The sequence below is a fragment of the Nothoprocta perdicaria genome, unplaced genomic scaffold (genome assembly GCF_003342845.1).
Source record: "Nothoprocta perdicaria isolate Ctin4 unplaced genomic scaffold, notPer1 scaffold_32, whole genome shotgun sequence".
Lineage (NCBI taxonomy): Eukaryota > Metazoa > Chordata > Aves > Tinamiformes > Tinamidae > Nothoprocta > Nothoprocta perdicaria.
This window is the reverse complement of record NW_020455555.1, coordinates 1544766-1571721: the sequence shown is the minus strand read 5'-3', so window position 1 is coordinate 1571721 and position 26956 is coordinate 1544766. Positions and strand designations below refer to the sequence as shown.

The window sequence follows — 26956 nt, the reverse complement described above, 5'->3', positions numbered from 1 at the left end:
GTGGTGGGAGTTGATAACAAGTTTTGAGGCTTGTCAGCACATCAGTAACTCCTTTTCAAAAAAGTTGTATAGACAGCTGGCTAAAGAATTTGGGAATCCGGGAAGGCTGAGATGTGCCGGCTAACGGAGGCAGAGCTGAGCAGTGGTGCCCAGGGGAGGCTGCTGAGCTGGGTCTTGCACTGAGCCCCAGTGCTGGTGGGAAAGTGAGGGACTGGAAATGTTCTCGCTGTGGTGGCAGAGCACTCGGCTCTATTGGGTAGAGGCAGAATCACAATGTGCCTGTTTGCTTTGGCAGTTGGGCAAGTGGGCTGTGTGCTCAGCAGTGTCTGCTTGTCTCTTTTGGTAGAAGCATGAAGTTGGGGGTCAAGCTCGCCCACAGTTCAACTTCTTTCCTCTTACTTGGATGTATATATGTATATATGATTTATTTTTGAGCCTACACAGTGATAGTAGTAGCTTAGATCTGCAGTTCCTATCTTATCTGCAGTTTCTGTCTTTTCCTAATAACTACCAGTTTGTACTGGTAAGAATTGTAATATAACTTCTATTTTTCAACTACTTCTACAGCATATGAACATTGTTTTCTGAATTGCATCATCTAAACTGCATGATCAGGCAGGAAGTCTGTACTGTGCAGGCTTCTATGACACACATTCCTTAAATGAAAGGAGAATTGCAGGGAATGCACAGCAGGGAGGTAAAGGACATTGAATGTCTCCTGTGAGGGACTGACCCTTTAAGCAGAGGCAAACCAGGTTGTATTTTCAGATATCTCTTTCTGACGGGGTTTTAGGATTTTAGTGGGCTCCAGTAAGTTTGTATTGGTGAACTTTTAATGAGACTTTCCATTTCCTTGATTGCAGCTGTACTTAAAGAAAATGGCACTAGAGAATTGCGAGCAGGAGACAGTGACCCCGCTTTGCACAGTGAGGCCGGCGGAAGCCCTTTTGGTGTAGCCTAATTCTGCCCTTGCTGTGAGGCTCTCTCTGCTTTCAGTGCAGAGGGCTGGAGCACCCATGCAGGAGGCTCTTGTCCAGCATTTCCTACAGAGCGCATTAACTGGAGAGCTGGCATCTGATTAATGTCCCTCATGCTGGCATAAATCAATCTGGGTATACTTAAACAAGTTACATCAGCCTAATGGGAAAAGATGTGCTGAGACAATTAAAAGAATTAACCCAGAGCAGGGCAGGTCGATACAGTGGGATAATCTATTGCTTAAGTGTTATGATCAGGCATTTTGGTTCTGGCAGCCAGGTTCTAGGAACCAAACCCAGATCTCTCTTGTGAGGAGGCTGATGTGTTTTCAGAGGACCTGACAACGGGCCTCTGGGGCTTCCAAATGCTTGAAGACTGCAGAGGTTTAATTATTTTTATTATTAATTTTTATGGCTCCAAGGTGGAAAGCAGCTGTGTGTGAATGAGTGCACTAGCGCGTGTGTGTAAATAAGGCAGCTTGTGCCTTTCATGTCAGTGGAACTGGAGCATAAGCAATGGGGTGGAATCGCCTCTAGTGATACGGTGCGGCTTAGCTAAGCCTTCCTCTGCCCGCTGACTCAAGGAGGCTGTCGCCCAGCACTCCCTGTGTGCTTTAGCGAGCTGCCCCAGGCTTGCAGTGCAAGTGAGTACCAGTGGAAAAGGCACTCATGCTTCATACTAGATTTACATTGTGGTGGTGTAATTCTGGTGAATTTGATTTCTGGAATATAGGGAAAAGGAAAAGCTTCTGAAAAGATGAGTAATAGGGGCCCCTCTATTTTTATATTTTTGCTAGTGAAAAGTCAAAATGACAATGTGTGCCTGGTAGGCTTATATCCCAAGAGCGTGCAAGCAAGCTCTTATTACAGTTCAAGGGAACTGCACGTGCATTCTGGAGAAATGAATCTTCTTCTTTCRCAGCCAATATTCATTACCTTAATATAGTTCAATCAAGTCCTGTACAAATAAATAATAGCCCTTGTTCCTCCCTTATTTCCCCTGAGTTCGCCTGAGGTTTTCTTGAAAGATGCGTTCTTCTGTTCCCTGGGAGATTTTCGTTCCTCCCCTCGCTCCACAGAGGCTGACATAGCTGAAAAGCACCATCTGTCTGCAAGTGCAAGCAGTGTAATATGGATGGGTACAGCAGGAATCTTCTCCTTCTCTGCCACTTCRATGTAAAGAAAGGCAAAACTGCATGTTGAAACTTGGCAAGTCATCAGAGCCTGTGTCACTTGAGTATTTGTCAGGAAAGACACAGAAGACAGGAGGTTAGTGGCTGTTACAAGTGGGTGCTTTGCACAAATAGAGGAAACGTTTGCTTGCAGGGTCACCTCTCATCTCTTCCGTAGCATGTCTCTTACTCCCCCAGTAGTAATGTAATTGGAATGGAGAAACTCCCAGGGGAAGACTCTGTGGTTGTGTAGGAGGAGACAACTCTGCCATGTGTCAAGAAATGTGTGAGGTAGGTATTGTAAGTCTGTCAGTCCCCCAAAGCCTAAAGGGTGAGCTAAAGGTGTAATTCCCAAGAGACAGAGGCATCGACTGGCGGATCCTTCTTCTAAGTGCCYCTTGTGGCCATGGAACCAAGTCAGCTCTGTGCCAGCCTCTCCTGCTGTGTAACGGGGAGCCAAGCAGTGAAGCAGACAGGGGTGCTTTGCCCTCCCTGTTGAGAGCTGTTGCAGTGATGGTCACAAGGGAGCTGCTTGCTGCAGCTGCTCCACGTGGCCAGGGGTATCTTGGTTTGCAGAGGAGCTGCCCCAGGCTTTGAGGGTGAGAGGTGAACGGGTGGGTGGCAGCAGCAGAACCAGCATCTGGTCTGACTTCCCTGGGGTAAAAGGATGGTTCAGAACTTCCTCTAAGGAACACAAGATGGTACCTGTATGTGATGCACAGTTAAGAACCTAGGCTCTTCTAAGTGTGCTCCTTGGCAGCGTACTTGTAACTGCAGTGCACTGGAAGCTGAAAGATCATGTTCTCCTTCCTGTGGCTATTGGTCATGGCAGGGGGTGAGGTGGGAGAGCAGAAGGCAGCCTGRTTCCTGTTCCAGATCATAAGTTATGCCTTTCTCACCTAGCAGGTACTTGCAAATTCACTTACATATTTGAGTTCTCACAATTTGGTAAGAAGAAATGGAGCTCTGAGGTCTTCAGCAGCTTCTAGACAAACCTTCAACCCTTACAAACCGGTCAAAGAAGTCCTTCTCTTGCTCTCAGGCTGGTTATCTGTTTAGGAGCAGAATGTTGCTCCACATTGGGCCCATTGTGGATATCATCAAAAGCAAGTGCTTTGTTTCTACCTGGAAAAATGGGTGTCCTGCACCCTGTGTGGTGAGAAAGTGCATGTTGAAACTGGTGCTAGGGTGTCAGCTACAGTGCAAGTGCTGCTACAGAGGGAGCTGGAGCATGTCCTCCAATTAACTGCAAGAGGGTGTATTTGCAGTGGCTAATTTGAGTGCCCCAATTGGCCCCTCTGTAATATTCTACCCTCACCTGTTGATAGTTCAAGGAAGATGGCTTCCTTCCCATTCCCTCATAGATGCATCATCTCCTTTTTCTCCTGTATTTTAGGTATGATTCTTTAGAAGAAATCCTAAAGAGATCCTAGAGGAAAGGATGAGTCTTGCTGGTCCAGGGCAGCAGTGACATAAAAAGGCTGTATGGAGATCACAACGTGAATGCTGTTCCTGTTGATTCTGTGCTCTGCTGCTGGAGCAAAACTTCACGATAGTGAAGCAGAATGCAAGGTAAGCTTTGGAGTTGGTTTCAGGGCACTAGTTTCACATAAGGAACCAACTAAATTATTTTGCTAATGAAGAATGAAACGTGGGTATATTTTTGTTGACAGGAGAGACTGTTAAAGTGCTACTGCATGCCATTGTGTAACGGACCTCAGCTGGGAAGCCCTTTTAAGGCAGGGAAACAAGGGCTAGGGCAAACCTGGGTTTCTCTSTGTGTGTGTGTKTTTTTTTTCTAAGGGGTGATTCAGATGCTTCTGGTGGTGTGGTGTGTTTAGGAAAGATCTATATTCATTGAACTTTTGACCCCAATCTCTCTGAAGTAATGCCCAACATGCTCAGTGCACATACAAATGAAGTGGAAATCATTATTGGCTTGCTCACGACCTGCTGAAATATGGTTTCCCTCAGGGGGCTCTGCTTGCATTTCCTCCGTCTCTGAGGACCCAGCAGCTTTCAGTAGTTCCACGTGCTTCAAGCTGAGTAGCAGCAAGCTTTGGGTCTGCACTCGCCTGCCATCACCCTTTAACTCAAAACCTCTCCTTTGCTTAAATTCCCTCACGGAGCAGTAACAGGGCCCACGCCSTGTGTTTGTATGTTGGGTCCAGATACAGCCCTTGACTTCATCCAGCTTTTTTCCTGGTGAGAGCTGGTCTTGGTCTGCCCTCTGCTTGTCCTTCCACCATCAAGTCCCAGGGAATGAAAATTCAATTTGTGGATGTTTGAGAAGCTCTGCTAATCTGGCTGACTGATGACCYGAACAGCAAGGCTTCCAGACCTGAATTTTGGTTTTTTTTTTTTTCTCTCTCTCTCTGAAAACTGGTGCTCAGAACTGAATGCCCAGTTGGTCTAGGCTACTATGTGAATGTTGGCAAAGCTGATTTTCTTGAAATATCTGTCACTGGAGCAACCTGTGCCTTTTATGAACCACTACCACCCAGAAAAAAAGAAAAACCCTCACCATGCACTTAGACCTCTGCAGATTATTTATTTGAAAAGTGGAAATCAAAATATTACTATATCTTTCTCTTCATTATTTCCTAAGGAAAGTTACTATAGAGCTTTGTCTTATTCATCTGTCTCTTATTGATAGCTTATATTTTTGCTTGTTCTCTGTAAATACAGAGTAATCCTGGCCTCTGGTTTTTTCCTAGCTTTGAGTCTCCTTGTGTGTTTGAAAATGATCACAGCAAAAAGGAAGTCAGAGCATTTCATATTTCCCAGTCTTAACCTGCACTAGAACTGAAGTATCCCAARTATTGATGCTTCTGTTGTAAGTTCAGACTCGTACTTATTTTTTCTGCCTTTAAGTGCTTTTATTTTTTGTCCTAGACAAAAGGTGGCTAGGTGGGGTAGTATTAAAAATATAAGACGAGACTGTAAGGTTTTCTCTTTGTGTCAGTGCATGGATATGCACATACAGGTGTGGGCTTTTTTTAACTTCAAGCCTCTGAAAGAGATTTTGAGCTTTTTTTACCTATATTCCTTCCATGATATTTGTGTAAAGCCCCAGTGCTATGAATCATTTAGAGGTACATTCTCTTCTGGTAAGATGTGGGAGCTCTCTGGCCGAACGATTGATGTGAGCGCCTCCCTGAAGTTATGCTAAAGCTCTGCTTGAGAGAGAAGGGGCATTGCTGTCCTGGGGCTTGGTGGAAACTCACAGAGAGTCCAGCCAAACTACTGCTTCCTCTTGGGTTGCCTTTTTCATTCGACATAGGATAGAAGCRGAGAATATCCCAGGAAATGCAGTCCACTGAAAATAGTCTGAGTGTTTGAGGTGCCCCTCTGCAGCTGTTAAGACTGTACAGCATGTGCTGCCCTCCCTAAACCATGCCCAGTGGAAGTTGGGGTGGGTTTGCTACAGACTGTCTTGTCAGTTGCCTTTAATTGTATTCCAAAGAAAAGGAAAGACCAGAATTTGCTCTGGTTCATTAAATATAAATGCATGAGTTTTCTTTTTTTTTTAAGGTGTTGTCTGTAATGTATTTAATGGGTATTAAATGGTGCCTCTATGTTATTTGAATTGGCAGATACCCTGTGCTTGGGGTCACTGGGGTCACACACTGCTGTCTGTACTTGGGGTCAGCATTTCCAGCCAGTCCGTTTTGACGATGCCATTCCATGAAGTAATGTTCCCTGGYTTCATTGTGACTCTTGGTGCTTTGGGGTTACTGGGGCTCAGTTTTCCACAGAGGTAGYAGGCTCGGAGGGTGCAGCGAGTGGCTGCGGCAGCAGCAGCAACTGTGGGGCTGCTCTGCCTCCCTGTGCAGCCTTGAGCCAAGGACTCTTTTTCCAGGCGACTTGCAGAGCCTGGCAAATAGCCCCCTCAATGCAAACTTCGAGAGACTCCTCGATGCAGATGTGCCTGCTTGGAAAGCAGAGCTCTGTGTTGGCATGTGGGGCCCATCAGAGTGCTGTGACTGTCTGTTAGACACTGCAGAGGCCGGTCTTGCAGCAGAACCAGATGGGGGAAGAAATAGAGCTTTTCGGTTTACCATTTAGCAAGAGTTTTTAACTATGTTAATTGCTTTAATCACAAGATTACCTAGCTGAGACGATGTGCAGGCATGTGAAGTGCCCAGGGCTGCCCCATGCTCTGGCACGGCAGGCAGTGCAGCAGGGGACACAGGGAGCAGGTTTGTGGCTATTTAATGCCACCTTCTGGTTAGAACTAGAATGGAGCTGCTCTTTCAGAATGGCTTTGTTGCCATCCTTTCTTCATAAACTGCTGTAATGGACTAACTTCTTCTATAACTTGCTTGAATACTTTTCACATGAGTAACATGAACACTTCCCTGCGGCTACTTAAGTGAATAAATAATACCGATAAGGATATATATATATAAAAAGTCTGCACCCTACAATCATTGGTAGATTATCATCTACCAATAATGTAGATAAAATCATTATATATCTGCTGCTGATCCTATAGAAGRTCCAGGCTACAACAGAGGGTTTGGCTTCATAGTAAAGGTTTAATTTCAGTAACTGGCAAATGTGTGTTCTCTAGTTGTCTTATTTAATGATACATTGCTACTAACTGTTTCTATTTATTTGTGTTCAAGTATCCTGTCAATTCAGCAAAAGAGGGATCCCTCCTTAAGAGAAGCGAAGAAAAGAATGACCTTACAGGAATATAATAATAAAATAGAGAATTTAAATGCACTTTATAAGGATATTATCATAAAACAAGGAATTTAAATGCACTTCCCTTCCAGTATTTGTTAATCACATGAGTAGCGAAACGTTAACAGCAYTTAAACTCAGTAGATTGCTTGGCTAAAACAGAACTAACATCATGAATACCATGATATTAAAAAATAAACTGTTGAAGCTGAAAGTCCCTTGTCAGTAGTTAAATGTATGTGACAGCCCCCTTTTAGGGCCAGGCTCCTCCGGCTGTTTGTGACTCATTGTCATTCACCAGTAGATGGTGCAAAGGCACCRTGTATTTTTTTGGGAAAGAGGGGAGAATAAAAAAGCAAAGTCCCTTCCCGTGCCTGCGAGGATCTGGTTATCCTCTGCCTGCCACCTAGGGAGGCCTTTGGCAGTAAAGGAAGATTAACGTGCAGAAGATGTAAAGCGTAAGCAGATGGAGAAACATTCTTTGATAGAATTTAATTTTATTTCACACGTGTCGGTTGCTATAGAAGAYGCAGGCTGACACAGAATGGGATCCCTTTTGTTTACTGTAACCTACTGCTATTTACTTGTTAGTATCTTATTGTTACTGACAGGAAAACATTCCTGCATATCTTCTTGGTGTGAAAACTTATATTGCGTTTGCATTAGGCTATGGAACAGCTGCTGGTTTCTCATTCCATAACACACAGATTTAATGCCACCTTTTGTGTGTAAGACTTCCTTTACTGAGATGAGAAGGAATTTAATGTGGCATATGAAGAAATTATTTTTGCCTATATATTGATGGAGTTCACATGCTTAATTCTCTTATATTGGAAGCTTGATTATATAAACCTGTGTTTTGTACTTCCCCATTATTCATCAGTGCAAGCAGAAATTTGTTGCTTTAAGTATTGTTGACYAGTGCTGATATACAGAACTCCATACGGAAATATCAGCATTGAGCTTTCATGCCTCAGACTGGTGGCAGGTGTGTGTATGCGTGCCTGTTTCAATATTTTGTTTACAAATGTTCAGTTAAATACTTTCATTGAATCTTATCTAGCATAATGATATGTATTTAGTGGTAAAATTGTTTAAAAGATGTTAAAAGCAATTTGTCAACATACTTTTTCAGAAAAGAATTTTAGCATCCTTGAGTTCTACTTGATTTGTCAGTTTAACAACTTTTTCTCACATAGGGCTTTCGTTGAAGTTAGATTCTATTGCCTGCAAAGGGGAATTTGTGCGAGAGTCTTAGCTGTGTGTTCTCCAAACATGCTCCAAGTTCCTGGCTAAAGCTTCCTCCCCTCTGGAACAGGGGTGCAATATTTAAGATCTCTACAGTGTCACAACCAAACAGCTCTAATCTATGGCCATTATCAGAAATTTGGTAACATAAGGTCAGTGACGATGTGCTACATAATAGACTTAGAAATGATGAATTTGGTGAAGAGCRGTTATTTGAATCTTAAAAATGTAAATTTTTCTCTGGCAAGGTTTGCCATTAAGGGCAATCTGCTCAGATGCAGGAACACCATCATCAGTTATCTTTGGTTGCTCCCTGTTTGTCAAAGCCAACRCCAAGGATTTCACTGTGAAATCCTCACTGTCTGTGAGAGCACAAAATGCCCAACAGCTGCTCTCCCTGGCAGGCTCAGGATTGAGGAAGGGGCAGTGAAGTGTCCTGCTCCGGTGCTGTCTGTGGATATCGGCCTGCAGAGCTGCAGCTTCGAGTTTGGCTATAGAGCTCTGTGTTGTGTAACTCCAGAACAGCTAGAAGCCAAGTCCTGGCTACCTCCCTTAGGTAGTTGAATGGAAGGGGCTGTCAGCACTTGAGAGACTTCAGCTCTTCTCTAACTGGGGCCYGAGATGAATCTCTACCTCATCCTTCTTTCAAAAAGTACTTTCTRTGTCTGGACGTCCTTCGGGTGCCATCTAAACTTAAACACCCGTCTGACTCTGTTTTTACTTATCAAATCAAATCTTTTTCATAAAGCCACGAAGTGAGTGTTGGGAGAGGACAAGAGGACACAATTTTTTTTTTTCCAGAGAATCTGATTCACTTATTCTGTGACTTAAAATCCAGAAGAAAATGGCCTGTGCCCCTGCAAAGCTTCAGCATGGACTGAAGGAGATGCTGCTGCTCCCTCAAGAGCTCACAGAGCCATTTCTGAAAGTGAAGAAGTAGTCATCTCAGACCTGCAGTTTTCCTTTTGTTTTCTGAGGCTGTGGACTGATGCTCTGCATTCAGCTGCTTCCTCTGTGTGATGGTGTGTCTTTGAAAGAGTGTGTGGCACCAAGTGCCCTTTCTCTTTCCCAGGGGCATGCGCAGCTGGCCAGCAGTGCCCCTTTGGTGCCGTGTGTTCTGCTGTGACCTTGGGGCGTAGCTGTGCGCTGGCCTGAGCGAAGGAGGGGGCTGCTTTCTGCGAGCGGCATGGGTCTGTGCCAGATCTGGGTCTAAGTGCACATGAAAGGAACAACTCTCTGCTTAGATGTCAGTGCTTTCTCTTGGTGATAAAGTGTGACAGGGCAGGTATTTCAGCGAGATTATCACACTTCTCAGGTGACTGAAGTCCGGTGGCAATCTGAGGTATGMAGTAATCACATGGAAATCCACTGTGCCTTGGGTCTAATTGTTTAAGTAGATCATGCTGTTTTCTTTGGCAGCTTCTCAAGTTGCGTATGGTCAGATGCTCCCATAACCACAGGCATCAGCGTGTGGAGGAGGTGGGATGCCTGGAAAGCAGAGGTGCCCTCCCCTGTGCGGGGCGGGCCCCCTCAGCCCCTGGGGAGCTCAGGAGGCAGCCGGCCCAGTCAGAGCGAAGCTGTTCGCTCCTGCCTCCCCACTGCTGGCCCAGCTAACGCCATCATCCTTGGAATAAGATTACATGGAGGTGATTTCCCCTGCCTGCCCACGTGAGGGGACATAGGAAGTGACTCTTCACCTTTGGAGGCACACCCTGGAGCAGGGCTGTCACCTGGGAAAGTGAGGACAGTGTTTATCAGCTAGGAAATGTGACTGCGTTACGTGTTCCTACTTATTTTGATTATATTTTGGATCACAAATTCTCAGCTCTGAGTAGTGTTTTTTAAATTAGATTTGCTTGGCTTAATACTCATTTTAAAAGTGAACTTTATGTAAATTTATTGGTATTCAAAATGCAGCAGTAGCATCAATGTCCAGAGGAGGAAATGCAGTTTCATGTGGTACCACCTGGATGAGAGCCTGTGTTCCCTTTGGTTTACAGCATGATGAGGAAGCAAGCTTGCCAGGACACGAGCTGGAAAAATCATCAGAAATTTGTGTGTTAGGCATTAGAAGCAGTAAATCTAGTGATTCCTATTACAAACACTGGTGTTAATTATTTTGTCCGCACTGAAACTGTAAGAGTTGCCTGACACATTGCGGGGGGATAATACTGCACTGTTCTGACTCTTGGAGCAACCTGCCCTATTGCCATGGGGCATAGGAGAATAGCAGGATGGAAATAATGTAATGTCTCTTAGTGCCTTGTAAGAGATGAGCATTGCTTCCTCTTGTGCCTATGAGGAAATGGTACAGAGACTTCCACTGTAAATGTGCAGGAATTATGTTCTTTCTCATTTAACTTGGATCATGTCTGAGCAGAGCTGGTCTTTTCATATTGCAGTGGGCCTTTAAAGATGCCTGTGAATGTCCCTGCTTCTCTAGTTTCACTTGATGGTAACCAGCCATAACCCAAACCTTAGAAACACAACAGGGAATGAAGCAAGGACTGGTCCTCTCCTGGTGGTTGGGCATGTCCTCTCCTCCCTGAAGGAAGGCACTGGGGAGGGGAATTCACAGGGCTGTTGGTATTTTATGGTTTAATGAATGAAACTAATTTTGTGAAGTGCAGCCTGTTCTGAGCTTGCCTGAGATCTGTTTGCAGAGCATGTGGATGTGTCTCTTCTCAGATGGCCTTCAGAAATGTTCAGGTTTTTGGGAAAGTAGTCAAGCAGTAATGAATGAGCAACAAAGCACTGCAGTTACACAGATGGATATGGCTACATGATACCATTTTCAGTGCCTGTTGGTGAAGGTTTTGCCCCAATTTTTTCTTTGTTTCTCTTTCAAACAGTCATTCCACAGATGATTAGATGGAAAAGCTAGATTAAAAAGTCACATAAGCTGCTTTAGCAGCCATTAATTTAAATACACTCAGTAGAGGAAACATTGACATCCCAAATCAATTCAGTAAATGGAGTCGGGTCACTGTGCCAGCTAACTGCWCTTAGGAGTGCTCAGGGCAATGGATCCTTCCTGTCAGCAAACAGGGGGCTGCCCTCTCAACAGCACTTTCCCCTTACCAGAAGAAAAATCTGACAATACGGGAGCCCTAGAAACGGGGARGTGACTTATTTTCCTATTGCACGCAAGTAGATGCCCTAGTTAGGGAGAAGTTAGCCTTTGGCAGGAGTAATTTCCACAGGACTGAGTGGAGGAGGATGAAACTTCAGCCAGGCGGGGAGGGAGTCTCCTGTAGCAAGCATGGGCAGGACAGCCAGCGCTCCCGAGGTGACCCTGCATGGGGCTGTGCCTTGTTGGACAAGGTTTAAATTCCTGCATGGATGTGTTTCTTGGAGTGAGCGGTCTGTAAAACTAGCAGTGAGAGAAGTGGCAGATATCTCTCTAGTAGAGAAGGATACTGGTAGGAGAGAAGTTCGTTCTGCCTTGCTGTACTTGGTCAGCGCTGCTCAGCTGGCTGTACTAGGTCATGGTAGTCACACAAGCAGTGTGGGCAGTTACACGTCCTGGAGTCCTTGGGTAATAATGTTTCTGCTSTGTTTTGTGAATACTGGTCTTAAATCCTTCTGCTACCTACAGCAAGCCTTTCCTCATAGGATGTGGAAGAGGGCTTTCCAGGCCTTTGCAGGTTGCATATGAATGTGCACTCCTAGCGAGTATCTGCTGAATGAAAGGCAATGGAGTGCTGTGCATCTCCTTAGGGCAGTGAGAGGGATGCAATAACGGTGCTGAAATGTTGACTTCTCAGAAGAAACAACGCCATGAGATGGGAGATCATTGAAAATGAGCTGAAAGGAAAGGTTTTCACCTGAGTGCAARTTCTGTTTAGTGTTGATTACGTCCATTGCCCAGCAAATGCTTGAGCAGATAGTGTATGAATAGGGCTGTCATAGTAACAAGTTCTTAAGGACTTCAAGTCTGTGATCTAAAGTGTGCAGGGTGGAGCCAAGATGGAGCAGTATGTGTTATTCCTCCTTCAGAGGTTAGGCTTCTCTTGCATACAAATGGATGTAGTTTATGGAATAGGCTTCCTTTGCATAGCAATAGATATAGTTTATGGGATGTTGCCACTGTGTCTCTCATCCCAGTCAGCTTCTCCCCACAGGGCAGCCGCAGCAAGTGATTCTTGCAGCTGTCACATGGTATTTTTGTAAAAGTCAAAAGAAGACACCTGACAAATGATGCCCTTAGTACTGAAGGGGTTTGCCATTTACATTAGAACATAGATCTCATATTTTCAAATGTGGATTTTTTTTCTTTCCTTTTTCTGTAAGTGGAATCACTGCTAGATGTCCCTGAAGCAAATTATAGAAACCATAAGTATGAAGAAACCTGGTTTCCAAAAAACCTTTGGAAAGTCTTTCATGTAGTATGAGGTGGTGTTTCAAGTTATACTAATCTGGGTTTCATGAGGAAATGAAGATACAATGTTTAACTTACTAAACTCTTAAAAAGCACTAGTGAGGTTTTAAAAAATCACTTAAATTCTCTGGAATGAAAGTGAACAGAAAAAAATAAGACCTAGATGGAGTGTATGAGATCTAGATGACTTTCTTTTCTGGTGTGTAACGTATCTGTGACACTTGCGTGGCACCAACTGCAGGCGACTGGATCTGAGCCCACTGCTCAGATACTGTTGTAGTCAAGAGGTAAATATATTTGTAAATGCAGATACAGAGAAAACAGAAGAAATTTCTAAACGTGTGGTTCTATCTTTGTCCTTCTTTATCTTTGTGCATCTCTCATTCCCTATGGTGTTTGACAATGTCACATYCCAGTGCAACTAAGTACCGTTTGGACAGGTGACTTATTGCGTTAGGAAGTGCTTGGTTTAGCTTCAGAACACCTAAATAACCCAAGCTTTTCTTTCCTCCTGATCTTTCCTGACTTGCTCCTCATTTTTATGTCCAAAAGTAGTTGGAAATGTTTTGCTTATCCTGTTATAGAACTTGCTCAGGAGCCTGGAAGTTATTGATACTTCTGTGTGGAGCGGAGGGAAAAAAATCTGGAAGCAGCATAAGGAGRTTGTGCTTGTGAAGAGACAAGCTCTTTGTTCACAGCCAGTTTGATTCTGCTTCAAAATAGAACTGTAATATCTTTTTTCCATGTGTTTATTTTGCTCAGATTTCATAGTTTTTTAAAACAGAAGCACTCAAAGCGTTGTAAGTGGTGGTCATGGCAGTTCACAAGAACACTTTCTGACTTGATATTTTGCTATTGACCAGCCCTATCTATTCTCCCTTCTCAATCTGTATTTAACAGATGAGTATATCTGAGTAATGAACGTTGGAGAATATCACAATCTGTGTGTGTGGCAGCCTTCCAAGTGGGGAGAGAAACTGTGGGAAGAGCTCCGGAGTACTCATTTTACTGCTCAGCTTTAGGCATCTGTTTAATTGCTCACAAAAAGCTTAAGCAAAATTGAGAGGCAGACTCAATCAGATATATTTTCTTTTGCGTTTCTGTGCTATTTCCCATGCCAGGATAGGGTTTGACCGTCTTTCCCTGCAGGATGAGAATATGACAAGCTTGCTCAGGGTAGACTCTTTGTCACTACATGGTGATGGAGAAGAGTGTAATAAAGCACAGGGAGCTTGGCAGGTTCGTTAAGTCCTGTACTGTGCCTTTGAAGTGAACTCACTTCTGTAAGGGTGTTGCTGCTCATGTTTGCTTGCTAATGATGACCTGGTTATTGGGGCTCATTTGTTGCTATGCTCTTCAACAGCACTTTGTGAAACTGCTCCTGTGATGCTGGGACCATCTTTCTTCCTGAAGCAGCTACTGAGTACAGCTCAGGGTTTCCTTGCACTTGCTTTGCTGAAGTCTTTCCTGCTCTAGGTGTTCATCCTGTTTGATTCCTCTCACGGGTGACTTTGGATCTAGTGGTGGCTCAGTGCTAGCCAAGGGTTTCCCTCATGAAGGTCTCGGGAGCCCTCCTGGAGAAACTAGTGGAGAAAAGACTCTGGTGTCCCATTTTAACCATTTGCTAAAATAGCTGCCTGAGCTGTCCCAGTTTGTAGTGCTTTTAGAAGACTGTTTTTGGTAGTGAATATTGTAAGGAATCTGCCCATATGTTGCAGGCTATCAACTCAAATCCTGCTATGCCAAAAAAAGACAGAATTTGTCATTGTTTTTGTTTGTTTTATCAAGCAGTATAATCATTTTAAGTGCTAGCTTTGTTTTTTTTCTAAACGACTGTTTCTGCATAGTTAACTGGAGTCAATCTGAGGTTAAAGCTAATTTAAACTGGGTGCTATATTTAGCATTTATGGTGCTAAAAGGCTTATAGGAAAATAGATACTACCTAAGTGGCTGTAATCTTCTCACTGTTTGTGATACTTGAGTGGCAGAGAATGGGGTGCCAATCTGAGATTAGAAATCTAATTCTAGGGAGCTAACAAGAGAGGTGCATTGGAGCAAAATGGTAAAGATGGATTAGATCTACACGCAGTAGACTTTTTTTTTTTAATTGGGCTTCAGAGCTGCTTCAAAACCTTGTAATTGGAGCTTTGACCAAAGCCTGAGGTTAGATGTGGCACAACTTTCACATGCTAGTTTAATAAAACCAAAGTAGGATAAGCAGAATTCACTTTGAGACATCTTCCCCGCCCTGAGCTTGAAGGTTGACAAGCCCCCTGGGTGCTGTTATCTTCAGACTGCACCTGCAGCTGAGCAGGGCTGGGCCTCTTGTGTGTGGCCTTGTGATGCTCTTGGTGTCACTGGGTGCCTGAGGTGCCCTGTGTTCACCCACAGTAACGGGGCATTGCCCCACCTTCTTGCAGCCATATTCTGCAGCTGCCTACAGATGTGTTTTGCATCCTCAGTGTGACCAAATTAAAAGCAAAATGGGCATCTGAAGAGTATCTGAACTGGACTTCCTTTTATTTCTGCTTGTCTTTGATTTTAAAATAACAAACCCTCTTAATGGGATTTTTATAGCATATACTGCCTTCTCCACAGGGTGACTCTTCTGTATTCCTATTCTGCCATGTATATCTACACAGTTTTCAGCCAGAAAAGCTGTGTCCATCATTTAAAGGCACCCTATGCAGTATCTAAAGATGCCCAAACACCAATTACTGTCTCTTTGGATATTATATTAGTTGTGCAGCTTGTTTGCGGCATAGTACTCTTCCCATGGAAAGTCAATGAATCGACCTTTTTTGACAAGTGCAGAGCTCCTTAGACATGAGAAAGAGAAGTTACTGCTTGCTTAAAGCAGGATCTAAGCATACATTAATAGGTAATCGGGATACTTGATATCTTTCTAGTCCTGTGTTCATTTTTGTATGTTATACTCCCATCCTTGTTGGTAATGAGCTCTTATAACTACAGAGAGGCATTATAACTAGTTTTTTGTTATTTGTGCAGTAAAGCGTACAACAGTTTATAGTGCTACATGTTCCACTGGTGTTTGTCTTGCTCCCTTGTTCAGTACCTTCGCCCTCATGTGCAGAGCTGCTGAGGTTCAGCCAGCTCTAGCTATGGAGCTGTGTGCTGCTAAATGGAGCCTTCACTTACAGGCAGTGCTACTGAGCTGATGCTTCTGATGTCAACTGTTGGCAGGACTGACTTTCATTGGCATAAAATACCCTGTTTTGGGTTTTTTCTTTTTTTCCCCTCCCTCCAGTGCTTCTGTTCTAAACTCATTGCTGCTTGATGTATTACATTATATATATAGCCACTATATACATCTAATTGCAAAAGGCTRCATTTAGGTGATAGGCTTGACCGTAGCAGGGAAGGGAGCTGAGTGGGCCCGGTGGCCGCTGGTCTCTATCGCCACGGTGGCACTGTGTGCAGTGAGGCCTCGGCCTGCAGCGTCGCCTCGGAGCACTCCAGCGTGGGCTGCCACACTAGCTGGAAAGAGGGCTGGCAGTCCTGCTCTTGGAGGCATGTTGGTGATCAGCCTGAGATGCTGAGCTGCGACTGGGTTCAACAGTCCTGTAAAGGGAACCATCCCTGAAGGAATGCACATGGATAGTAGTGACTTTGTGCCTCTCTCAGTAGATTTGAAAGTAATAATAGAACATTTCAGGGTAATTCTGGGCCTGTCTGTGAACAGAAATCTTCCTTAGCTTCAGAAACATTGAGTGGTAGCTACTGATGTACTAGGAAAAAAACTTAATGATATGTGAGGGGGTGTGAGTGCATCTGTATGCTATGGTGGGTGTGTGGAAAAGAGTGTGGGTTGTGTTGTTGTTTTTGTCCCAGATGTCATATTGTGAAGTCTTTTTTGCTCATCTGCCCAGGTAGATATGTTAATAGCCACCCTGCTGCTAGTCCCCACCTTTACAATGGATCATATTCTATCAAACAGCTGCTATAAAAATTGTAGGTGACTTTTCAGGGTCAACTGTCAGCAATAGGCTGTGTGAGGATGGGAAAAAGCTGGTACTTGGAGACAAGCAGTTTCGCTCAACTGGGAGGGCTCAATCTATCATGATGTAGACTGGAAGTCACTGCATTTGCTGAGATGGATGGACTGCCAGGTGACAGCAGGTTAAATCTCATTCCTAGTGGGCAACTTTYTTTTTTTTCCTTCATAAACTTCTGCTCCAGTGACTTGTGAAAAGAAAGAAAACATGTTTGGGATAATAAAAGAAAGAGAAACAACTTCGGGGATTGTAAGATCATTTAGACTGATCTCCTGTGTGTGACAGTTTATTAAACGTATGACTCGAGCTCAAGTGAAGCATTTAGTCCTTCAGGGGACTGGAGAGCTGAGAGCCCCAGGAAGACACTAACTTATTACTATTGCTGTCAGTCTCTGTGGTGGGTTTAATTAGTGAGAAACGTCCACAAGTGCAACTAGCTCCACAGACCTTGCACTGTAAAGGAAAGCAAGTGTCTCATGCAATGATGTTGGGTAGGAGGAGGACAGGAAGGGATGCGATGGGAGGGAATGGACATATGGTGGGTGAATAACTGAGGTCACAGAAGATCAAGTAGGCAACTTGTGTTGATCTCCATTGAGCTAGGGCTCCCAAACTCCAGAGTAATGTATTTAAATTTCTTCTGGGATGTCTTTCACTGCACGTAGCTACTCTTATGCCTGCAGCATAGACCTGCCTGTCAAAAAGAGTAAGAAAGTTGTGGAGAAACAGATGTTTGCCCTTTCAGAAGGAATACGGTCCCATCCATCTGGTGCCTGTCTGTGGTTGTCACTTCTTTAGGAAAGGGTAATGAACTCTGCCTTCATCACCCCTTCTCTCTGAACATGAGACAAATGTGACCTCAAAACAGTGATTTGCTCCCTTGCTGCATGTATCTGAGAAACATTATCAAGATGCTATTTTACTATGCCCATGGAAGCACTGCAAGTGTGCTGAGTACAGAGGAGGCAATCTTCTGCCTGGGGCTGAGGAAATGAAGGTATGTGTGAAAGAGCTCAGACTGCTGTATTCCACAGCAAGAAAGGACAGCCTTAATCATTTATTCTGAAGCTGTACTTAAGGGCATGTCTGAAGCTGTGCTTAAGGGCATATCTTCAGCTGCGTGTGGCTAAAATGCTGCAAGTGGTGGTGGTTTCGCTAGATTCCCTGATAAACTGTTCCTGTCTTATTACTTTACTGCTAGGAATTTTTTCCTCATTTTGAGGTGGAATTTATCTAGCTTTGGCTTTTACTCATTTGATCTTTGCCAACCTGCTTGGAAAGCTCTTTGCCTGTATCTTCCTCCAAGTGCTTGTATCTATGTAGTGTGATGAAGGTGTTTGATTTCTCCTCAGTGACCTGAATATGCTGAGCTCCTTACCCCTCACGTCAGAAGGTTTGGTGTGGTTGTGTGTTTTTTGTTAAAGGCAGGGAATTCATCTTGGATGCTTACTTGAGCTCCATCCAGTGTTTGCAGATCCTCTTTAAAATGCAGACACTGGGGCATGATTCAGTAACCTAGCAGAGGTCTTGGCAGTGTTGCTCCAAGATGCTGAATCCTTTATTTCTGCTTTGTACTCTTTCTCCCTTCCCCCCCATATGTAAGAATCTCATTAGTCCTTTTTGCCACAGCATTGCACAGAGAGCTTACATTGAGGCGATTATCTATAATGACTCCTAAATCCTCATCTGAGGCCCTATTTTTTAAAAGCAAAGCCTTCCATTGTGCAAATACAAACAAGGCAGCCAGTTATATCTCAAACAGGCTTGCCAATATATGTATTGTCAGATTAGAAGTCTTTGTCCAAGTGGTTCTAGTCATCCTATAATTATGATCTGTCTCTTATTACACCACATACTTGTATCAGCTGAATACCTAACTACCAAATATAGAGAATCCCATAATGATGGATCAAGAACAGGTCGGTCTGACTCAAATTCCCCTGTTCTTGCAGGAGACATCCTGGTGTCCCAGGCTTTCCACCAGCAATGTTCTGAGATCTGTTACTGGTTACGTTTTAAATCTATAGTGTATGTTCTTTGATAATTTCATGGTTTGGAGTAGAAGTTTGTTGCATCTTACTAATCCTCACAAGTACGTTGGAGAAAGCCCAAGTGTTCTTTAGCAATGCACATGCCCTTGCCCTATTGTCCTGGAAGCAGAGATTGAGAGCCAGACTACTCCCCTTCTAGTCAAAAATCAAACCCGAAGGGCTTGCTCTGATTTTCTGCCTCTCTAGTTTGCTAAATATTGTTTCTTTTCTGTAAGGAGTGTGTTTTCACTGGGGTGATGCAAGCCTTGCACCAGTGCTAGGGCCTCTCTGGGGAGAAAGATAACATATGTTTGAGTTCTGTCAGGCTGAGAACAAATGAATTTGAATCCCTGCACTACTGTGCAAGTACGTCAGAGTTTCTCTTAGGGCYGTAATAGTGATTTTTCTGTTCACTTTTCCTGAAAGACTTCAGGTACCTAGTTCCGCATTCTGAATCTTTCTTGAAAACGGTCTAAACAGGAAAGTGAGTAAACGCGATGCCAAAGGCCCAGCAGACAGGCTATGAGACAAAACTCTATTTTCATTGTCAGTTTTAGGTGGCTGCCTCCACATGTAACGCCTGATCCCACTTTCCAGTGCACTGACTAAGGCCGGCAGACCCTATTCCAGGAGCTGGATGTACTGAGTTTCCGTGACAAGTRTTTTCTCTGTACGTGGAGGGCTGACTCAGTAACTCTACTAGCTATCTTGTCTCCACTCAGATTTTTCTTCAAAACAATGAACCTTTGGTTAAGGTTGAACCAAACCATTTGCTAGCACTTTGGCCCATGTTTAGGAACATTGACCATCCTCTGCTTCTATGGTGGCAAAACCAGCTCACTTTTCTGTTCTGTGGTAATGCAGTTCAAAACAGTCTGCTGACAGGCAGGGAGGAGTACAGATTCTTTTGCTGGTACAACTTCCAAGTCACTCTGTAGTGTCCTGGTCAGAGGTATGGGAGTTGTTAGGAAGAATGCAACAAAAAAGGAATGGAGCACATGAAGAACATGTGGCATGGCAGAGAAACTCCAGTCTCTTTTGTCCAGCTCTAGGATGATGGTACATACAGGTAGGACAGGAAAACTTAGCCAGAGCTTGGTTTCAGTGTTATTGAGGACATGCCAGCTTCATCTGGAGTTGTGGATGCTTAATAACCTTTCTTGGAGTCCTATTTTCAAGGCTATCTAAAGTGTGAGGCCTTTCTTGCTGCTGAAACAAAACCTGTGAATTATGTCCTTTGCATAGGGCATAATCTTATCTAGGATAAAAAGGGGAAATTGCTTTTGCTTTCTTTAGAATTCCATTTTTTCATCAGAACATCAAAAATGACTTCTCTGATCTGAACATAATGAGTGTCTGTTAGGGATACTAGCATGATCTGATAATATTGGATATAATACTGCAGATCAGTATGTTAAGTGTAGTTAGGTACGGAATCGGGTCACTGAAGCCAAAGTAGAGGTACCCCTTCTTTTATTTTGATTGTGACCAAGTGTCCAACCCCTCCCCAGCAAAGGGCTGCAACATCTAGCCTAAAGTAGCCTGAAATTGTCACCAAATTTTCTGCATGGCTTGAAGTCAATCTTCTCTTTAATGACAGAGTTGACATTAATCACTAAGGTTCAAGTTGGTGGTTCTAGCTTCAGCTGGGTTGCTGAATGAATCCAAAGTTTACATGTTTCTATCTGTGTTATTTATTTATAAGAAGCTAGGTGCTATTTATCAGGCCTGTAGGACCTGATGCTGTACTTTGGGTATTGCAAAGCTTGTTTCTAGCAAGCTGGGCTTCTGCAGGGTGTGGAAGCTTGATGGGTTTTTGCACCCTTCAGCACCCCCTGCTTGAGCACAGGACCTTGGCGTTATGTACGTTGGTGGAAGAGCAGCTGAGCCGTGGGACAGGACCTGGGTGATCTGTGGGCTCTATGCCAGCCCTGGGATAGGGGAGACCAACCGAGCTGCAGTGACTAATTAACACAAAACATGGATGGGGGTTTTAATACAGTGCAGCTTTTACTCGGGCAGTTTTCTGAAAGAACCATAATGCACTTGTTGATCTGCTTGTTACCAGTTGGCTGCTGGCTCCATTTAATGCGGATAACTGAAAAGTGAGAATATCTTATAGCTGCAAGAGTGTTTTGCCTTAGTGCYAAGATCCTGGAAGCTTTTATGTTTGTTTCAGCCTTTCTTTTTCCTCCTCTCCAATTTAAGAGAGATTCAGATTATCTGTGACCTCATAAACAGACATCTCCAGGAGCTGCAAGCAACTTCATTTATTCTGTCCTCTACTAGGAATTCAGCAGCTAAGAAATTATGAGCTAAGGACAATTCCAAGTCAAGTAGTCTTGTTCTAATGCTTGCTTTGTCTCACCTCAGTCAAAAATCCTTCTGTAATTTATTGTGTTAAGCAGGTCTTCAGCTGCAAGCATAAAGAAGATTTTTCACAATGTACTTGAAAGTGCCCAGGTTTATCTATTTTCATTGCGTGTTCCATCATTCTTGGGCTGTGGAAGCAGTAAGCAGTCACTGCCTATTCACATCCTCTGAGGCACTCTGGGTTTGGTAGAGCAGTCTCCTCATCAACTACCTCCCCTGAGCCAGATTCATCATTCACTTAATCCTGTTCATGTTGAAACTTGTTCCTCTTTGATCATCCCTGTGGCTCTTTTCTAGCCTTTTCTAAATGCTTGGTGAGTTGTAATTGCCCAGGCTATGCGAGGTGTTCAGCAGGTCTGAGAGAAGTGACTTTAAGCAGTGATCTGAGGCTGTTTTCTCTTTTCCTATTCATTTCATAGTAGTTGTCAGTGTTCTGCCTGAATGCCTGAGTATGGGCCTGTTGGCAAGGGAAGTGGTAATTTCCAGATCTATCCAGGTCTCTTTCCTGGGAGAGAGAACCACAGATTTAGTTTGTCACTAGATAATTCCTTGGAGATAATTTTATGCCCATACGTGTTACTTAAACTGGTTGCACTGACAACGCTAGTCATCTGCTCAGTTAATATTATGAGAAACTATGATGTAAGTCTTTGCTGTCGACCTCAGGTGTGACTCTTCTGAATAATTTTGCTTCTTCATTATTCACTACTTTGTCAGAGAGCTTATAACCATGATGCACACCAAAAGTCCTAAAACCCTTGTGTATGGGATCCTGCTGGTACCTTGCAGCCAGGTGACGTTTGTTTCATATCTGTAAGCCCCCAGAGGATGGATGTCTCTTCTTTCACCTGACAGTTCAACTTCCAGGATCACTATGATGCTTTTCAGCCTATTAGAAGGAAAAACACTTCTATAATCTACAAAAAGCTAGACATAGTGACAGATCAACTTTTTCTTTAGCTACTTTCCAAAGCTCTTTCATTTCCAATGTTTGGAAATAGACTGTATGATCTCTTGAAGCATCAGTTAGGTTTGGCTGTCTGGACACATGTTTTTTCAGTTAGTGTTATCCACATATACACGTATGTATTTGTTTTTTTGCAAATAGGTTATTCTGTGACACTTGCAGTAACAGACAAGACCAACTGACAGACTTGTATTCTGTAGGCTATGGGAGCAACGTGATCAAATATGAAAGCTTAAAACAGACATTTCTTAGAGTTTAAATATGTATTTAGTTCCCATCACAGTAAAGTAAGTTCTTTTTATTGTTCAGACCCTTCTTTACTTGCAGCTGTATCAGTGATTGCTTTTACCTGTATAGAGTGTGAGGGGAATTTAATGGCAAGTGTGAAGATAATTTTTATTTTTACACCACTTCCTGAACAGAATTTGATGTGTACATCTGTTAGTTTTTGCCTAGTGTTTAGTTAAGAATATGAGTGCTTTAATGATGCACTGTGAGCTTTTGGGTTGTCCTGGTGAGTAGCAGCTGCAGAATCTGATAGAGCTTATGTGTGACTAAGCTGAATATTGCCTAGTAATTCACTTGAATAGGAGCCAAGCTAATATTCCTTATTTATGTCCACTGAAATGTTTTGATAGAATTGGGAAGGCAGCTTCATCCTGAAAATGTGAGACCTCCCTTTTTGGGTGCATTGACAATGCATTGCTCAGATGATTAAGCTATTTATTACAGACATGTGGTATAATTCTGGATGCTCCTTTAATCTTAGCAATCCAGACATTACCATATGGACAAACCACATAAGGATTAATTTGGGTAGGCCTCGCTGGTTAAACAAACACTCCACTTCAGTTAAATTGCTGAGCTTTTATGTTAGTCTAAAGAAAAAAGCAMACCCGCACACAAATGAAAACCAGCACAGGCTTTGTAGCACGTGGTTTATTTGCAGCAACATATAAAATGAGACTGACAGCAACCAGCACAGGCTTAAGGCAGCTTGTTTGACAAGCAGCTTGCGATGGCTTGAGCAGTTGCCTGTGGGCTTCCTTTCGCTGCTTGTAGGCAGTGCCCAGCCTTTCCCACATGGAACCACCACTGTATACACATATCGGAATGCACGTGTTGCCTCTATTGCTTTGCTTTCACTGATGGGCCTGCACTTGTTTGGCTTAACACTGTAACGGGTTACTTGGTTTTGTTATCAATCTCTGCTTTCTCAATCTTCTGTCCTGTGAGGAACTGCCATATTCCTCCTCGGTAGTTCTCATTCCCCAGGGCATACACGAAGGCATCCACGGTTGGCACAGTCTTGGCTATAATGGCAGGAATCTGTTGTGTGAGATGATATTTGTTAGCAGGAAACTATCCTGAGGAGCCAGGGGTCTGGGACATAGCTCAGCCTAGGTTCAACTTCCCTTTACCTGGCAAAATGCTTCTCTTCTGGCAATAACTTGCTACCCGCAAAGAGGTGAGACCTAGGAGTGATTTGGTCAGTGAATGGCCTTAACCCAGGAAAGGGAAGTCTGCAGGAGAGAAGTCAATTGACCTGAGCTCAAACTGAGATGTTTAAATGGGCAGGTGCCTGTTTAGGAGATGTGCCCTCCTTTGCTACCCGAGAGGATGATACCCTTTAGGTGGATAAGGGGCTAATATTTATGTTGAGTATTTATGCATGTAGTGACCCAGTCTCACAATCAAGGCTCACAAAAAAAGAGGCTTGGGAGGGAAGAGCATAATCTGTAGAGAAACTTTATCAATTACAACTTCCATAGAAATAAGTATTAGAAAAAGGGATGAAACAAACTGTTTGAGGTTGGAAATTTTAAGTTGGCACTTGAATTAAAGAAACTTTYTGTATCCTTCCCAAGTGTTTCTGTGAAGTAGATGAGGCTGTGGATCTGTAATCCAGTGTTAAGAACAACATCACCACAAAAAAAAAAACCCCACAAACTCTCTAATTTTCTGTTTGTTATAAGCACTTACTAATGCCTATGACATTACTGCACTTAGCTACCTTGCTTTAAAAGGGGTAGATGCTTTGAGGAACTGATTTGTTTGTTCTCTGTGCCTATCCTATCAAACTTCTGGTGGGTAACATTTATTGAGATGAAGTAGGGACAGTGTCTCTCTTGGATTCCTCTGGGTGACCTTGACCTACCATTCGGTATTTTGGTGAAATGAACATCACGTTTTCAACTGCTGCGTAGAAACATAGAAGGCAGTAGGGACCCCAGCAAATGACCAGCGTCTTCAATGGTAAACCAGTATTAAACTGAAAAACRGGAGCAACAAATTTTTCTATTTCACAACCGCACATTGCAATAAGCAGATAGGACAGATATGTGAGATTGTATTCCTTCTTTAGTAGGAAAGAGCTGGCCAGAAGAATATGCTGCTGTGCTGTGCCTGCTTTGATATAATAGAGCTGTAGGAATGTGTTTCCCAATGGTTTATGTCCTTTCCCCTTCTCCAAAGGCTTCCAATGCAGGAAGCCAGGAAACTCCACTGAGCTGGCATTGGGAACAAGGTGACAAAGCAGCTATGCCATAGAGTGTCCGCTAAACAGAGTGGCTGTGGTCATTAATAGCCATTGAGGTGGGAGGACAATAAGTTAAAAGCAGATTGGGAAGGARTAATATATTGCTAACTTCTTAGAGGGCCTGCAAATACTAATTAATAAGGAAACAATATTTTGTGCTTATGTATTTTCTGCATTACAGCTTGTCTGTAACTACAGAATATCCTATAATGGGCAAAGCAAGCTATTGTACAAGCTCTCTGGAGGAAGTAGCTTTCTAATGTGTTGAAGAGGTATGTGGAGGGCCTACATATGTATTTCGGACAGCTACAGATTAGCCTGCCTGATCCTCCCTTTGTCACTATAACATTCTCCTCAAGAATTAACCGAATTTCCAAAGCTAAGGGGTCAGGCTGTGCCAGCCAGCCCAGTGCAGCAGCCACAGCCTCTGTGTAGAATTGAGGAAGGTGGTTTCATTCTTACATGGCACATGAGGAAACAAGTTATATGATCACCAAACTAGATTCTTACATATCTGCCATGCCAGAACAATTCCTTTGTTTCTGCCTCCTGTAGCTTTCTGAATTTCCTCAGCAGAGTGCAAGTGTGCTGCCCTTTAAAGAGAAGGAATGGGGATTTCTGTGGACTGTCAGGTGCAAACCTGTTTTTTGGCAAGGCAGTTGCAGGGGCTAGGGAAGTTTTCTTACCTTGTACTGCCCAGTTTTTTTGAACTTCTGATGTATGGATTGATAGGCTGTCAGAATGATGAAGCCCGGGATCATGAAATTGAAAATGGACAATGCGAAAAGGAACGTGACGTAGTTTCTGGAAAGGGTGGGCAAAAAAGAACAAACTGTTAATTCCTGTGTAGTGCACCCACATAGATTTAATGTAAATGCTAACTTGTATTTCAGCATGGCTGCAGCCACTCTTGTCCATAGGCGTTAGATGCAGCACGCTCCGAAGGCGGGCCGAGCTGTGCTGACTCCATGGGCGCTAAGTGGTGCCCGGGGTGGGCGCAGGGGCTGGCTCTGCAGCGCGTGCTCCCTCGCAGCTGCGGGTGGTGGCTGCTCGGGCTGCAGCTCTGTGCATTACCTGGGAAAGGCTGCAGGACCCTCCCCATGTGCCTCACCTGTCTCCTTTGCTGTAGTCCAGCGTGCAGCAGGTGCGCAGGGGCTCGTAGTCATATTCCCCCCAGCCCAGCAAGGGCATCACAGACCAAAATGCAGCGAAGAGCCACGCAAAGAGCATCATGGAGATCGCTGTGCTCCACTGCAGCTTGCTTCCTGCGAAAGGAGAAAGTTGAAGCATCCAAAAAACACCATGTGCAGCTTGGCATGAGGGTGATGTTGTCCTGCCAAATGCTGCCAAAGCCTAGGTGCAAATGCAGCCTCGGGGCCTAGGTGTGAACTGAGCAGTTTCTGTGCTTTTATGAGCGCGGTGGCTCTGCCCATGGCTGCCTTCTAATGGCCTCTCCTGCTAGCCAGGAATGGTGATATAGTTTTGTCTGAGGCTGCGAAGCAGTTGCTGCCTCTGCCCTTGACAGGAGCATCAGAATGGGAGGCCTGAAATGTTAGGTGCAATTCTGACTGTTCCTTGCAAGTTGAGGGATTGGAGCTGGCTCAGTGCGAGGCTGATCAGTCTGAAAACTAATGTTTTGTGCATATGTGCAAAAATTAGTTTTAAGAAAGAGTACATTGCAATCTATACACTAAGGGAAAAGCAAGCAAAATGCATTTTGTTAAATATTGTATGTTTTATTATAGTAGTTTCTGAATATCTGATGGTGTTTGCAGTAAATTCACAGCTGCTATTTATGAACAATTAATCATACTATGTCTTTTGTATGATCCTTGTATAGAAGATGTACTTAGGTTGCCAAGGCACAAAGTGTGGCTTGTAATCCTGACGTAATACAGCTGCAGAATGACCTCTCTGATGATAACTCATTTAAGGGTCAGAACTTGGTATCAAACTTAAAAACTTGTGATTATTCTTCAGCTCCTAGTCCAAAGAAGTTATATAGTAAGAAACCCAGCATATATATGTCTCCTTTCAGACTGAATCCTATACAACTTTGTGGCCAAGTAAGAGCATTAGTGTTGGTATTTATCCCAAGTTTCCATTTTCATCTCTGTTCTAAGTAATGGTTCTTGTAGCTTGGCTTTACACTGTAATTGAAAATCAGCTGAGACAAAGCATGTTACACAAGCTGTCAGGATTTTGGATGTTACATATTCTAACAGCTTCTTAAAGACATTGTCAAAAGCAACTACAATGAAACCAGAATTGGAATTGTTTGTTTTAAACCAACCTCGTGACAAAGGCAGCTTTGTTGCTTTAGGGATAGGATTTTGTAAGTGGTCTAAGCCTTCCTGATAGTCTGAAAAAAATGAGCTAAGTCCTTTTCTTGTTTTGCTTTCGAGTTAGAGAGCTTGTTGGGTTGCATAAAATAGATAACAAGTATCTACTGTGGTATCTTGTGGCAAAAGCTTTGCTTTCCTTCCATCCTTCTCTGTCATGGAATTTTGCAATATCATGAAGGTCTCAAAGCACCATTTCACGAGGCACTGTGGTGTGTT

At 43.6% G+C, this 26956-nt stretch overlaps 1 protein-coding gene and 1 long non-coding RNA gene across 4 annotated transcripts in view; one reads left to right on the top strand and one right to left on the bottom strand.

The window, feature by feature from the left end:
* The window catches only part of LOC112950533, a 38798-nt gene that overhangs the window by 1252 nt on the left and 10590 nt on the right, over positions 1-26956 (top strand). Inside the window, exon 2 of the long non-coding RNA XR_003250038.1 lies at positions 3546-3721. This is a non-coding gene — a long non-coding RNA (uncharacterized LOC112950533). The remainder of the gene's footprint in view (positions 1-3545; positions 3722-26956) is intronic.
* The window catches only part of RGR (retinal G protein coupled receptor), a 31902-nt gene continuing 11030 nt past the window's right edge, over positions 6085-26956 (bottom strand). Inside the window, exons 4-9 of one of the 3 annotated variants that reach the window (XM_026043095.1) lie at positions 25507-25660; positions 25082-25199; positions 24015-24128; positions 23031-23185; positions 20414-20418; positions 6085-6097 (exon numbers count right to left, since the gene is read on the bottom strand). In XM_026043095.1, the coding sequence (XP_025898880.1) occupies positions 23042-23185; positions 24015-24128; positions 25082-25199; positions 25507-25660 (530 nt within the window). In that variant the 3' untranslated portion in view covers positions 6085-6097; positions 20414-20418; positions 23031-23041. Of the gene's footprint in view, positions 6098-20413; positions 20419-22974; positions 23186-24014; positions 24129-25081; positions 25200-25506; positions 25661-26956 lie in introns of those variants that run through there. The other 2 variants (XM_026043094.1, XM_026043096.1) reach the window with 2 other exon arrangements.